Source organism: Patella vulgata, chromosome 1 (assembly GCF_932274485.2).
Source record: "Patella vulgata chromosome 1, xgPatVulg1.2, whole genome shotgun sequence".
NCBI lineage: Eukaryota > Metazoa > Mollusca > Gastropoda > Patellidae > Patella > Patella vulgata.
In genome coordinates this window covers 25,519,118-25,535,605 of record NC_065879.2, presented here as the reverse complement: position 1 = coordinate 25,535,605, position 16,488 = coordinate 25,519,118, and the positions used below count along the sequence as shown (strand labels likewise).

Below are 16,488 nucleotides of genomic sequence, written 5' to 3'. Positions count from 1 at the left end.
AATTTTATTTCAATAATTCGCTTACGCGTAGGGGTCTTTAGCAGTGGGAGGAAACCGGAGGACCCGGAGAAAACCCATGAGGTTGGACAGGCGACCCTACTCCTTGTCACGTACAACCGGGAATTCGAAACCACGCCAGTCGACTCAATGACAGACTTTACGATACAGCGCGCGCACGCTAACCATTCAGAATATGCGGTAAATGTACTGAATATAGTTTATATTGCAGAGGCATTGGCTCTTTCAACAATTGGACGGTCAGTGTTCAAATTAGATGGTATGGAAAATTTTAGACAAATTTGTAAAGCCATAGCTATACATTTTTTAATTTACAAATATTCTATGGGGTCCTTACAAGGAGTTTAACAAAGACTTGTAAAGAATATCGTACTGCGAGTAAGGTCATGTCAGGGGTCATACGAGTGGCTTTTGACCCTATGATTGATTAATCAATCAGCATTGGCATTTCTAGTGGTTTACCCACAGTTCCGTGCATCATACGCCAAGAAGTCGCCATGACAGATGGTTTCATTGGCTTATCCCTTACGCTATCCAGAACGCAGGTTATATAACAACTCTTCCAGATCCTTGTGTAGTACAGACAGACAAATAAAACAAAATTTTGAACTATAATCAGATTGCAGTAATTATCGAAAATAGTTGATCAATTTAAAGTCAATCAGATATTAACTTTAGCATTTATAGTGTCCACAAGATATTTCACAAAGTGATCATAGGCCATAACTCTGGCATCTGAAGGAAATGATTAATATATGAATTTATAATAGAACTTTAATGTTTTACTGGAGAAAATTGTTAAATTAATGGATTTAAAATTGACAAATTCACTAGAGTAATAGGTTAATTATTCACAGGTTCATACTATACATGTTGTATTATGTGTTGAATTTTGAATTTAATTAAACCTAGAGCTGGATATTTTTTCTATTAGTTATGATTATTTGGACTTTTGAATTAAATTGTAGTTATATCTAATTTTACTTGTTTATGTAAATATTATATACTGGTGCAATCAATTATGAGAGAGTTTATTTCTTGAGATTATATTTTTAAGATAACACTAATGTTTTTATAATAAAGATAAGGTATCTTGTTAATTTCATATCTTGTACATTTATTATACATACTGAAAAACTAAAAAGTTATTAGAATATATTAATAAAATTAATTGGATTAAAGGGACAATAACACTCTTGCTGGCTTGACAGATATGTCCTACCTGTTGTGTAAATAATCCATTAAATCCTATTTTACTTGTCCAGAGGGTTCAAAAATATTTTTAAATCCAAGCCGCATTTGAAAAGCTTTACGTCAGGCTTTTCAAATCATTTAGTTGAATTTTTCCAATTTTTTAAATTAGGTGTGATAGATAAAATTTGTATCATCAATTAATTGGAATATTGTAAAATAGTACAATTTGTTGACCAGAATAAAGATTGGGACATATTATTCAGTTACAACAAGAGTGGTATTGACCCTTTAATAGGATTTTAATATAGCCTTTTGATTGTGTTTATTGCAATTATAAATTGGAAAAAAGTGATGATCACCAGCCAACAGAATTTAAAGTTATGATCTAAGGCACATTCGTTAGACCACTCGACCACCCAACCCCTGTGAACTAATGAAATTCCAAGGTTAAGGTTAGTGATTTAATGTAACTGACCTGGAGGGCATGTTGGCTTTTTAAACCTACCCTGGATTATTAACATCTGACAGCAGTGCACACTGGTCATATTGTGTAGTAATTATTAATTTCACCAAAATCACAGCAATCGGTATATATAAGAAAATTTCTTATTGAATGGTGATATTTTATATTTTATTATTTATTTACATTGACTGGACCATTACAGACATAACAAACCATACAAAACATTACTTAAAGCCAGTACACATGTATCAATAATACATTTCACTATTCCTTCAACATGAAATTTTACAGCTATATAACATCCAACATGTCATAAAAGGTATTCTTTTACATCTTCACTCTCCATAAATATTATGATAAAAAGTTCCCTACATCCTAATTCTTATATCACAAAACACATATTATATATATTTTTATATTATTAATCATTACGAATAATCAGTAATAACATATCATTTTTACAAATGTAACCTTGAATGAGAAATAAACAACACTTTGTTCACAAGGAACTAGAAATCTGATCACAATACAAACATTTAAGAAAGTCATCGCCCGAAACCAGGTGAATTTAATACTTATAACCCTCATAAAGTCAAAATAAACAGGTATCATTAAAACAACCAACTACTTTCATTTAAACCTAAACAATAACAGCTTCTGATCCAATCATATATATTGCAATATATGAAACTTGGGTAATATTTTGTATTTTATCAAAGTGCATTTTTAGTCTCTTTGTTTAAATTCCAGGAACACTTTTGGAATAGTTTGGTGTAAAACCAAAACCTTTTCATTTATTCCAATTATTTCATTCTAACATTTTTTTTTAGAAAATTTATACGATTCATGTGCAAGATCATAATCAGCTTTTTTTTGCGAAATATGTGAGCAGTTCAAATTGAATGGCAGTTGCTAATGCCTGGTTAGTCAAGACTACTGGATTTTGCCTCGTTCTTCAAGGCACCTCATCACAAATGGTGCTCAAGAGCATCAAATTCATGTAGAAGACTCTGGCTAATACCGAGTTAAAGTTGATCAATTTGACCGACTTGCAAACTGTTCAGATCTACATGGAGTGAAGGCCATTGAAAGTATAAAATAACCCTGAAATTTTGATTTTGTATCTCAATAAGATTATTATATTCTACTACAAAACGGGTGATGTTGGTTATGTAGATATGATAAATAAATAATTGAATATCATGAGATTATGGAATGGCATATTATTATTATTAGTTATTAATTAAAATAAACATGTAGTAATAAACAAACGTGTTATGTAGAATGTTGATACAAGACCTCTTATTTCAAAATATTACTAGCCAGTCAATTTTTTGTGGAATTTGTTCATTAGCCAGGAACTGTTTTGCAAAGAACACAGCAACCTTTGAATGACTATTTTTTAGCATCATTGCTGTTTATAAATCATATGTTTAACAAATAATAAATAAAAATGCAATTATTGTGTTCATGATTAAATTCTTCGAAATACCTCATATCATGTAAATTCACTGACAGGTTAATTCTCCAGCTGATCAATTTCACTGGCAGTAAGCTAAGACTGGCAAATGTAACTGAAACAACAGCCCTGCTTCAAATATAAATCAATCCACCAATATCCCATTTAGAGACACAATCCAATCTATATAAACATGAATTCAATCTGTACACAGTTTTTATCAGATATTTACCTATACTTTCTTTATACATTTTCAAACATTACACATTCATTTAAATGTAAATATGTTAGTGTTAATTAATATGAAATTATATTATGAATATATATAAGCTCCAAGTTAAATAATGTGTAATAAATATGTAACTATCCCTTTGCATATTAAATTTATTATATTTCAATATAAATATCATAATTTCTTCAGAAATGTTGGCTTTTGGAATTATTAACATAAACGACTGGTTAGCAGGTTATAATTTCTTGAAACAAAAGGAATTTTGAATAGAGAGAGAGACAAGCCTCATAACAATAACATACATGTATGAAAAAAAGAATCGATCAACAACAATTAGTTTTGTAACAACAAGTGGGTAGTTATCAAACAAGTGCACATTATAGCTATACACACACTATCTACAATATTTCATTTTTTCTATAACTTAATGAATTATCTCCCTTGTTTTCTATTTTGCCGGTCGGTACATTTATAATAGATTATGCAGTGAATAATATTAAATAAGTTTACTACAGATATTTATAGCACATTATAATATATATATATATATAATATACAAGTATAAACATAAACACTAACTCATACAATTCAATAACTTTCTAATAAGAGATAGATTACATTTGGGGTTAAAAAACATATATTTACAAAACACCTGAATGGATATATCCTGACCTTTTATATATTTTTAAACCAACCCTGTTACAACATAGTCTTCCAAGTAACATTCTATTTTAGCTTGATACCAAAACGGGCCCATACTGCTTCACTTTTGAAAAGACCACAAAGCTCTTTAATTGTATACTATCTACTGATTGCATAAGAGTCTTGTAATGTCAGTGCTGAGTTTAAGAGACAGAGTAACATTACTCTTACTATGTGTCATGTATACTCAATTATTTTGGGACTTTTTTCTGGCAAAGTCCAAATACTATTACACTACTTTGTCCATTTTTAATTATGGGCTTTAAATCTGAATGTTCTTCAGGATTGCTAGAACCATGTTTTATTTTATTCAAGCAACACATCATAATTTTTTCAACAGTTGTCAAATGACTCTTCAGAACATGCTTAATCATATTAAATGTGAGAGGTGGGGTTATAATATTAATAGATATAAGTATTATATAAAATTACAACATTATATGTATTTTTTGATTTAAAACCAGCAATACCAAGAGAGGTTTTCAGTATATACAAACATATAATCCAAATAGCAAAATCCTAGAAAAATGATTCTGGATATTGGGTGATGTCACATCACTGAATTTTTCTGACAATTGCTGTTCCTTGACTGCAGCTCAGTGGCAAATACATTTCCTTGTATACTGGGTGGCATAACTTTTCAGTGATATTGGGGTCACTACATAAAAGACATGGAAGTTAAGCTTATGCCATCAAAATATAATCAAGATGGACTAAATAATTTAACCTTGTATAAAATATACAATATGGTGTAAGTTATTGGTAACCTGAGTGTCGTCTTACAGCCCTATAAACCTATACCAGGGTTCTTGTTTTACAATTTTACCATAATTTTGAAGCAATGGTAACATTATCAAAAGACTAATCTAAATATTTGATACATTCTCTGGTGTTTTGCATCATTTACTTCATAAAGACTGTACCATCCTAGCAGAAACATCAATCAATCAATAATATCAATTATTGGTTTTTATAGGATTGTCCTAATCGTGTCCTGTGTACATCAAGCTCAATTACCAAATGTCTCATTTCCAATTGAACTAAAATAACTGAGATAAAAACCCTGGAAAATTCATAAAAGGGGTAACACACCAGGTAGTACACAAAAAGCCTATTTTGAAAAATTAAAAGATGTACTTTTTCAGTTGAGGACAATGAGGTGATAAAAGTAAAATAATGGCCATAGCAAAATATATTTTGAACTAATGTCTTTAGTTCAAGTACTGGTACTTGTGATAAGTATTGCTTTATGACTCTTATTCCAGTATGTTACCCCCTTATATAAGGATACTTATATAACTACAACTATAATATAACTACAACTACTGGCTAGATGGACCACCCAGATAAATCGCGTGTCACATTATTCATGTTCACCTTTTATCCACAACAAATTTACATCATCCGTGGATTATAAATTCGGATTGGAGAGGAGTGTTTCTGGTGTTCTATTAAAAGACTATGCAAACTTCACCCTACTATCAAATTATTTACACTAAAAAAAAAATTCTCATAACATCAGTTAATATGCATAAAACAACACATAGACACATCAAGTACATACATCACATTCTAATATACAATTGGTACTACTTGATTACATTGTGTATGGTAAGCGTTGCCTGCTGATTATGCTTATTCAACCACTGAAATCTAAGTTCTTATTGACATGTTGTACTAGATGATTGCTAATCACGTACAACTTACTGTAATGTGTTTTTTCTTCTCGACTGCATACCAATACAACAGAAATGTTTTGAGATCTTTTTGATTATGTTGTGATTATAATAATGTGCTTTAAACACCAGCAACTGTTCAGATAAATATGCATAACAACGTTTTCACTTGCAATAGGTTAACAGGTTAAATATCATCAGGTTAAATGATTATAACTGATATTGGTTAAAAAAAAAAGTGATCAAAAACTGAACTGATAACGGGTAATACCACTAGATGATTGACCAATAATTGGTCTCTCTTGTCAGAACAATATTATGCTGTAAAATATCCAATTAGTCTGTTTTAGTGCGTGCGTTCTTTATCAGAATCCATTCGTGACATGCTTTTCACCAAAGAACAATATCTAGCTTGCAGTCTATAGTAAAAAGCTTATACAGAATTTTAACAAGAATACATTCAAAATTCGTTACAGTGGGTTGTGGAATTTATCATGTCACATGTGTTTAACAGAAAGTTTAGGATACACAACAAGAGTTATCTAACCCTCCTTAACATCTTTTAGGTCCTTTTTTGTCTGAGCAACTTCTCGTATTGAATTTATTGTTTTATTAAACCATGTATTTTTGGAGGCTTGGATTTCTGTGATGGCTGAGTTGAGTTGATGCGTAAGATCCTGTGTTTTGCACTCAGACTCGACCAGCGCTAATTTCGTCTGTGCCAGCTCCAGTTCTAATTCTCGGACCTGTCGTTTTAAATCAATGATGATGGGGTTTTGATCGGCAGGGTTTATAATGGGATCAGGTAGCTTCACTTTACCATCTTTATCAATCAACTTAGAACAATCATCACAAGCTTTTACTGTCACCTGAAATTATTGATATTTTTATAATATTTAGAATTATAATGGGTAAAGAAATCGTATGTGGTTAACTCTGAACAATAACTAGGGAATACTTGACTGAATGTTCCCGGAACTGAATTCTCTTAATCCCTCATAAGGTGTCAATCGAGTAAACAAATATTTCGGGCAACCATTTAATTCTGCAACGTTAATCAAGGGTTCCCATGGTACATCAGGTCGCTTTCAATCCAATTTAATTTTGTGAGGCTTTTTATTATATACACAAAGAAAAGAGTTAAGCACTCTATGTATTTTTCACAATGACTTGTCCTACAAGGTTTGGTGGTTTGCAAGAACAGATCTTTGACGATAAGAAAAGATATAGAGCTTATCCAGTTTTGAGATTTTAATCATGATTTTGAAAATAATTCCAAGATGCTGTATTTGAGCCAAAAAAGGAGTCACAATAAGTATGACATTGATGAAACAAATCATCAATAGTGGGTAAACCTGCCACATGCCCGGATGACAGATTCCATCCGCCGTCTCATCCCTCCAGTAAATCGCCTGATCTGCTAATGGAGAACTGCTGCCATTTCGATGAAGAAATGCCTACAATTTTGTCAAAGTGTGTACATGCCTGTACTCGACGCCCCAAGATGTCCCAAACATGCTTTAGTGGATTATGGTCAGAACCTATTGCAGATCAAGCATGGTTGATTCTGCTATTGATAATTTGTGTCATTAACATCATCTGTGGAATCTAAATGAAATTTTACATCTTCAATGTCGGATGTAAACAATGCACATGCTGAGACCATACAGAGTTAAAAGAAGGCTTTTGCATTCCACTGTGGAACGGATTGACAGAAATCATGTTGGAAATACATTATTCTATTTACCCTGATTCTTTGTAATTCTTCTTTTGCTGCTGTTTGCTGTTTCTCTAATCTTTCACTCAACTGAGAACAAATCTGATAAAAAAAATTATACAAAATTAAACACATCTAATATGCATAATCAGAGAGCGATATTCGTGACTTGAGAGAGAGAAATGGGATTTAACGTCCACTCGACACAAACTAGGTCATTTCGGGACTAACATATGGTTTAATTTTATTTACATAATTCGCTTGCGCGTAGGGGTCTTTAGCAGTGGGAGGAAACCGGAGGACCCGGAGAAAACCCACGAGGTTGGACAGGCGACCCTACTCCTTGCCACGTACAACCGGGGATTTGAAACCACGCCAGTCGACTCAATGACAGACTTTATGATACAGCGCGCGTATTCGTGACTTGACAAGCACAGATCAGTAACAAAAAGATCACTTCAAGAGCTAAGAGTAAGATGTCAAAAATCATATGCTTCTTAAGATTAACAAGTCAATAGTGAAATAAATAAATCATACTCATTAACCTATTGCATATTTATCTTTTTAGAAGCATCAAGCAATGAAATTGCTGCTTAATCGTAGCAAAATTTCTCATTACCAAACTTTAAGATGAATTATGTAAGATTTAGATAAAGAGCTAGCCATTCTTTCTATATTAGTTCAAAAATAGATAATGCATAATGCCTGTTTAACTCATGGTATTGTTGTACTGAAACTAGACTCTCTCTCACTCGGAATCAAAATTATCGTGTTCTAAAGCCTCAACAAACCAACTTGCTTAGTCTAACCAGGGATAAATTATGCAATATCTTTATAAATCACATACATACATACCTGTTTATAATCTGCTATTATTAAAGTATTTCTACTTCCTTCAGCTTCTGCTCTGTCTAATTCTCTTCTACACATCTCTTTTAACTAGACAATATGCAAAATACATTTAAAACATTAGACATGAGTAGAATTTACATGTATATCTCTATACACCTTTGTCAGCATGGAATACACAAAAAATTATATATTGGACTAAGAAATAAAATATTAGTAGGGCTTATAATAATTATTTATTAATGACATATTCCTTTTTTGGCTATTTAAATAGCTTTTATTATCGAAATTTCTCACTTGGTTAAAGACAAATAAAGAGCTGAATTGGCTGTAGAAAAATCATTCCAGTAGCTCACACGCATTACGTGCTCAATAGAAAACACGCTGAGCTTGATAATTTTGAGTTGTAACATACTAACTCCAAAAATGAAGGTAAATATATACCGTTAATCATCCACGGCATATTTCTCACATTTATCGGTTTTAGACCATCTCTTACGGCATTACGGATAGCAGAATTGTGACGTAAATCCTAATAATCAATAACTAATGAACTAACGACAGACTAACTTCACAGCTAGCAAAACTAGCTATATATAGTTCCCTCAAGAATATTGATGTGCATAATAAGAGTAAACATATGCACTACATTTTTGCGACACATGAATTATCAATATTGCTATAACTGGAATACGTAATTTTCTTAATTTTTAGGTAGGCAAGTTTGCTAATCTCTAACTTTTATTTCTACAATTCCCACACATCCCCGGTGAGTTGAGGGGATGTGCCCACAAGGTCACAATACCACTGTAAAAAAAATTCTAATGCATTTTTTTCCCCAACACATTGAGAATTACGTAATTTCTATATACTGTTTTTATATAATACCACAGTTGGTTGGATTCGAAGAGCAGTACTTTAAATCTGATTGCTCTTTTTTCGAGGATCATAATAATCTTACACCGTTGTGACCGTAATAGAGGTAAAGCAGCTTTGTTCTAGAAAATTCTTATGACACTTGGACAATATGTGGGTGTTCAAATAGAGAATGACTAACATTGGACTGCTTCATTCATGCCATTGATAAGATTCCAGTTTAACAATTAACTTTTATTATTTTACTACAAGACATTCATCAGTAATTATCTACACAACACTGTATAATCTGTTGACAACTATTTATACACCTCTATAACACCAATCAAGAGATTATGTGGCTTCTATATGTGTGCAATATTCTGTACAGGTTGTACAATTTTATAGTTACATGGAGGAGGTCTATCGTAGCCATGTTTGAAAATTGGGTTTTTGCAAAATACACTATTTTTCCGGCATGCAAAATGCCCGATGGGTCAAATCTAGTTTCAGTCATTTTCTGTAGCCCTCGGTCTTAACCAGCATATACGGCCAACATGGACCCATGATGAATCTGTTCATCACTCTCCCTCAGCTACATGAACAGACAGACATATTAATAGTCACTAACACTCTTTTCATGGTCAGATATTATTGTACCAACGTTTCGAAGAGGTACTCTCTTCTTCTTCAAGGTAATATAAATAAAACATTTAAAAATAATCTCTAAGGGAACAGAAATGACGTCATAGAAAACTATCACATAGAGTGCTGGAACCAAAAGCTTGTGGAAAGGGGAAAGTACCAAAAAATGCTCAAAATATGTCTTAAAAGTACTGATGGGAAAGATGGTTTGAGGATTATTATTAATACCAGTAGGTTCAAGAGTTTTAAGAGTTCTAATCCAAAATGTTTCCTTTTTAAAAATCAATGAATGGTGGCATTATGGATCTGGTCAAAGGCTGTGACTCAGAGATGGTCTCTACTGTGGTTAGAGGAGTTGAAATGTCTGGCGATCGGGGAGTCTGTATGGTTGTTAATATCTGATCTATGTCCATATTTCCACTAGCATCTCGATTGCAATTCATGTAATATTATTTATTTGATTACTTGTACCAAATGCAATCAACAATACGTCGAAGAAACTGAACAAAAACTCAAAGAGCGGATTGCCAGACATTTCAACTCCCCTAACCACAATATAAACCATCTCCAAGTCACAGCCTTTGACCAGATCCATAATGCCATAACTCATTCACTTTTTCACATGCTTTTGGTTCCAGCACTCTAAGTGATAGTTCTCTATGGTGTCATTTCTGTTCCCTTAGAGATTATTTTTAAATGTTGTTTTATTTATATTAACTTGAAAAAGAAGAGAGTACCTCTTAGAAACGTTGGTTCAATATCTGACCATAAAAACAGTGAAGGACACTTTCATATCAGATCCTCCAATCCATTTTTTTCATATTCCTGTTTGACACTGATTCTATACAAGTTTTGTATTTATAGTCCATTGCTTTTTTTGAAAGATGAAGGAAAAGTAAATAATGACAGAATTTAACGACTGATTAGGTCCCAAAAATTAATTTCAATCGAGAAATTATTAATTATAAAAGTCAAACTTAAACTGAATCGTCGAATATGTCAACCTTTTAAATAGTATAGCATATTGTGAAATACCTTTCTATATAATTGTGAGGGGGTTTTAACGTCCACTCGACACAAACTATGTCATTTGGGGACTAACATATCGGGAAAAATTAGCTTGCACGGGGGGGGTCTTTAGCAGTTGGAGGAAACCGGTGGAGAATCGAAACCATGCCACCCAGAACCCCCCTACATAAATGCATATTTATCTTAGTAACTACTGAACAGATTTACTTCCTTTAACTTTCAAATTTCCAAAGAAATTGTTTTACTACCTGTGATGATTCATATTCTAATCTTCGTTTTTCTTCCTCTGTCTCTTTTAAAGCTTTTTTAGTAACCATTAGATCTTGTGTTAATATTTCATTTGTATCTTCAACCTGTTAAATTAATAACCAGAATTAAACACTACCACAATGTTTTCATTAAATCTTTTTATTTGTAGATTACTGTAAAATTCTCTCGATGTGACAGCTATATATTTTGGTAGTGATTGTTTGTGCTCTGCCAGAAAGGTATCCTGTATTTTCAAGCAGATCATGTTCTCTTTATTATAATTTAAGACAGAGAAATACTTTTTATCCGACTCTGAAACATCAATTTCAAGTCAAGTTAGCAGAAGATTCTATTCTAGATCAGTTAATATTAACAAATTAGTTTAGAAATTTACATAATAGCAGATGAGAAGCGTGTAGGTTGTAATAGTTGTATATGGGGATGCTCGATTGAACGTTCCGGGACTGAATTCTATCAAACCCAATAATAGTGACAATCAAGTGAAAATGGGAATTTGGGCTCAATCAACCATAACAGCAAACATATTTGCTCTGTTTAATTACATTATGATTCTACTCACACCACCTCAGTTGTCGGGACTAACAGAATTGTGACAGGACTGAATTCACATCACACGATTGCAATTTCATCAATTCGGAACATTCCAGACTGACAACTGAGCATTCTCTATATGAATATAGTTTTCATGATAATTTTTTGTAACTTGATTCTATTTATTCATATTGTAATTCTTTTATGCTATATTTCTTATCGAACAGAGGTTGGATAGGTAATCTATTTCATTGTACACCAAAAACAGTACAATTTACTTACACTATCTAATTCACTGCGTAAAGCCAGTTTACTTTCGACTAATTCATGAGCTAAATCATCATTCTCCTGTTCTAGTCTCATGTTAGCCTCTAATAATCTTTTATTCTCTCTCTGTAATTAGTAAAATAAATCATTTATCAAGAATTCATTTATTTACATCTATTTAAATGATTTCATTCGAAAAGAAATCAATCTAATCCAGGTCTTAAAAGAGTCTTCAAGCTGCAAAGACCACAATCAAGACTTTCTACATTTCTACAAAGCTATTGCTATCACTACCTGATCAGTTTTTTAACCAGACCTTACCATAACAAAATAAGAGAAGAGCAATGTACCACTCTCACAAGATTTTATTTGAAGGTGAGCATCTGATTAATTATCTTTAAAGTTCCTTTGTTAACAAAAGTTCTCCAGGAACCAAGCCAATGTTATTTTGTTCTTTGATTGGCATTTAGTAATTGAACATATTAACACCAGGTACAATTTTATGGATACACAATTACTAAGCAACGTTTCAAAGAGGATACTCTCGTCTTTATCAATCAAATGCTTTATCATTTGCTTGATAAAGACGAAAGTATCCTCGTCGAAATGTCGCTTAGTATTAAACTCAGTAATTGTGTATCCATAAAATTGTACCTTGTGTTAATGTTATTTTGATCTGATAGCACTACTCACCATAAGATTTCAATTCTTAATTTCTCTATTACAGTACTACATGCAGGATTAAAATGAATTATACATTTTGGAGCTTAATAGATGCCCATTTCACTGATTATGACACAAATGAAATGTATAATTCAAGAACAGAAATAGACTAATCAAAATATCTATATGAAAAGCCATTTATTAGAGGGATATTCTGGATTGCTTACCTCATATCTTTCTGTGGGGTCTTCTTCTTGTTCTTTCATGGTTATATATTCTTTCTCATATTTCTTTAATTTACGAGCAGTAACCTGGTAAAATGAATTAATGGTTAAATTTTCTATTCAACAATTGCATTCTTTGGCAAAACAGCACTTGCCAAAAACCATGGACCATATATAAGATGGACAAGCAGTTGGTTAAGGGTATATAAAATGCTATTTTCATGTTTTATCCAGATTTAAATGGGGCTATTATTCATTTCAACTTGCAGTGAATGTATTTTTTAAGGAAATAACATGACTAATTTATGTTCTTTTATATTTAATATTATACTTTAATATTATGGATTTGTAATACCACAGGGGCCGGTTTATCAATCGGCTTTTTCAAACATTAAATATTTATCAACCTTGCCACCTTAAACAAAGTTTCAAAAGGAATAGTCTGATGTGATGAAATAATATTAAGATAGGTTGCCAGGCAACGAAACATACGCCAACAACAGCTAAATCATCTGGGCAGTCAACAAGAGTTTTACTTTTTTCGGTAATGAAACATTTATAATACATTAAAATCTGATTAAAGATGGGTTCCCAGAAAAGTATTTATCGGGTGGTTATTTCCAATAAAAGTATGGTAATTTTGGTATATATAGAAAGTAGATAGAGATATCCAATCAGTATTTATCGGGTGGTTATTTCCAATAAAAGTATGGTAATTTTGGTATATATAGAAAGTAGATAGAGATATCCAATCTTACTAGAAAAATACTGGATTCCCAGAAAAACACTCATGGAGCGTATACAGAACAAAAATGTAAGGGTTCTCCCTAATCAACAGCCCGACGATTAGGAATTTCTGCATGCATGATGTCAAAGGTCACATGCGAACATTGAGCGCTTGATGTACAAGATGATGAACTTTATGAAGAGTTAGACATACAACACTTTCTGAGATAAAAATGACGAAAAAAGAGGCGGGTAGTGGATAATCCGGGATTTAATTAGGATTTGATATTTGTAATAAACAGTAAGCGATTAAAGACAACATCGTCTTATGTATGCAATGAATTCTCCTGACTTCCAAGAGAGGTAGGTCATGTGACGTAAACATGACCTGGTTTGATCGAATTTTTATAGCAGGACATTCCTTCGCAATTACAATGTTTGAGAAGGATTTGAAGCAAAGTTATGACTAATTAATTAGTTTGAATATGTTTTTAGTCCATATATACCATTGAATCACCCAGTTTGTACGCGGGAACCCATCTTTAAAAGCTATTATACTACTAATTTAGGCCTGTGTCACACCATCTTCCTGTATAGAACTTTATTAAATGTGAATAAATTTGTTAATGAAATTTGTTAACGTAACCAATATTTCAATTTGCATAACCAGGAAATCGGTTGTGTGTTTTTGAGCAGGCGTGACCGCACGTAACCGATTGGTATCGTTTGCGTGAAATTTTGTGTCATGTATCAGACAACAAGGACCGGAGGCCAGGGGTGCCAATTTTTTTTTTAGTCAAGATTGCCCATCGGGTATTAACTTTAGCCTCTAAAGCGTCCACAAGTTTTTTCAGTGATCAATGGTCATAACTTTGGCAGGAATTATCGGAAATCGTTGAAAATCAACAGGCTTCTTTGTCTCATGACCGTCAACACTGTGTATAAGTCAATCAGATATTAACTTTAGCCTCTACAGCATCCACAAGAAATTTCAAAGTGATCAAGGGCCATAACTTTGTTAGTAATTGTCTGAAATCGTAGAAAATCAATAGGCTTCTGTGTCTCATGACCTTAAACACTGTGCATAAATTCAAAGTCAATCAGATATTAACTTTAGCCTCCAAGCATCCACAAGTTTTTTTTAGAGTGATCAAGGGCCACAACTCTAGCAGTAATTATCGGAAATAGTTGAAAGTTAATTGGTTATTAACTCTAGAGCGGCCACAATTGCTTGTGGATGACGGACCAATGGGCGGCAAACAATATAAGACCACATTTCCATGTGGGCGTAACAAAAGCAAAATTTACCTTAGTTAAAATGGCTGTCTGTATCAATTCCGTCTCTGCCTCTTCAGATCGGAATCTTTTAGGTAGCTGAACACGGAAATATTTGAGAACACCCTCAAAATCCAGAGCTAGTAAATGTTTGCGAGAACACTTTAGTAGAGCGAGGGCAACATTAAATATCACGTCTTTACCCTGTAATAAATATTATATATAAAATACAAACTTCCTATGACTTCAAAAATGATGATTAAATCTCCTATCCTATGAAGCAGGGTATGTTTACTCTTTCTAGAACACCCAATACCACTTACTTCTGTGTTCAACCGAAGGAACACCAGAAATTGTCAAGGGAAACACCTGATATCACTTCTTAATTATTTGGAAAGCTTGTTTGTCCGATATTTTCATTGTACTTCATATTCTGTTACACACAAATTGGAATAAACATGTGATACACAGTAAGTTATTCCTAATCACACTTTCATAAAAGTGAATAAAATTTCTCGAAACAAACAGAAAAACTCATATTCATCCAAACCTCAACAACAGATAAAGGTAGTTTACTATGGTAACAAATAGTGTGATGAATATATGAATAAAATATAAATACTGGTTATATATATTGATTTAATTTGAACAGATGGTGGAGTGTTACTACTATCATTCTATATAAATATAACTTCTACTAAATATCAATATACACACATGTGGTATATATCACTATTACTTTATTTCATTCACACACTTAGCTGTTATCATAATATATCATATTCCAACTAATAAGCATATATATCATTTTAGGTGCATATCCATTCTTTTTATCACTTCAAATTTTGATAGGTATCCCTTTGATATTAAAATCGTAAAATGATGTTTGAAAACAAAAATTGCAGAATAAAAACATGGATAACTTTACACTGATTATGATTTTTACGCCATAAACACATACTGGGCCTGCTTGATTTGTCCGCCGATAGGCGAGCCGGTTTGTACAAGGCGTACGCCGGTCAGGTTACCGTATCAGAGCAAATCAAGTGACCCGGCTGATAATAAATTTGGCGTCGGATAATATTATAATATTAAACTGGTAACATGACATGTTTTAATAACGATAGTTTGCCAGGCAACGAAACATACGCCCACAGCAGCTAAAGCGTCCGTGCAGTCAACAAGAGTTGTCGCATATTTTTACTTTTTTCGGTAATGAAACATTTATAATACAATAAAATCTGATTAAAAGTAACAACATAATTAAGTAATTATCAAGTTCTGTCACATGCTAACGTTTAGAATACGAAACATTTAATATCATGGATTTAGCTGTTCAGTTATCAAAATTCATTGAAAAATATACTTGTTCGTCTCAAGATCTTAAATTCTGTGTATCAATCTGAAGTCAATCGGATGATAAATTTGGCCATAACGCTGGCAGTAATTATCGCTGAAAATCAATAGGCTTCTTTGTCTCATGACCTTAAACACTGTGTATAAATTTAAAGTCAATCGGATGTTAGCTTTGGCCTCTAGACGTCGGACCGATGGATGGACGGACGACAATATACGACCACATTTCAATGTGGGTGTGTAAATCAGTATTCATGAAAGCATTACTATAAGTAAGTGACCGCAAAATAATACAGAAAATGATTTGTAGTATTACTGAAAAAAAAAAATAAATAAA

The 16,488-nt window shown here is 32.6% G+C and overlaps 1 protein-coding gene across 3 annotated transcripts in view; it reads right to left on the bottom strand.

Moving 5' to 3' along the window:
- Positions 1 to 1,829: 1,829 nt before the first annotated feature.
- LOC126808814 (rab GTPase-activating protein 1) overlaps positions 1,830 to 16,488 on the bottom strand; it is a 41,189-nt gene continuing 26,530 nt past the window's right edge. For all 3 annotated transcript variants that reach the window (XM_050533788.1, XM_050533787.1, XM_050533789.1), the window contains 7 exons: positions 14,829 to 14,999; positions 12,798 to 12,881; positions 11,923 to 12,033; positions 11,088 to 11,192; positions 8,317 to 8,400; positions 7,492 to 7,563; positions 1,830 to 6,613 (listed from right to left, as the gene is read on the bottom strand). In XM_050533788.1, the coding sequence (XP_050389745.1) occupies positions 6,287 to 6,613; positions 7,492 to 7,563; positions 8,317 to 8,400; positions 11,088 to 11,192; positions 11,923 to 12,033; positions 12,798 to 12,881; positions 14,829 to 14,999 (954 nt within the window). In that variant the 3' untranslated portion in view covers positions 1,830 to 6,286. The remainder of the gene's footprint in view (positions 6,614 to 7,491; positions 7,564 to 8,316; positions 8,401 to 11,087; positions 11,193 to 11,922; positions 12,034 to 12,797; positions 12,882 to 14,828; positions 15,000 to 16,488) is intronic.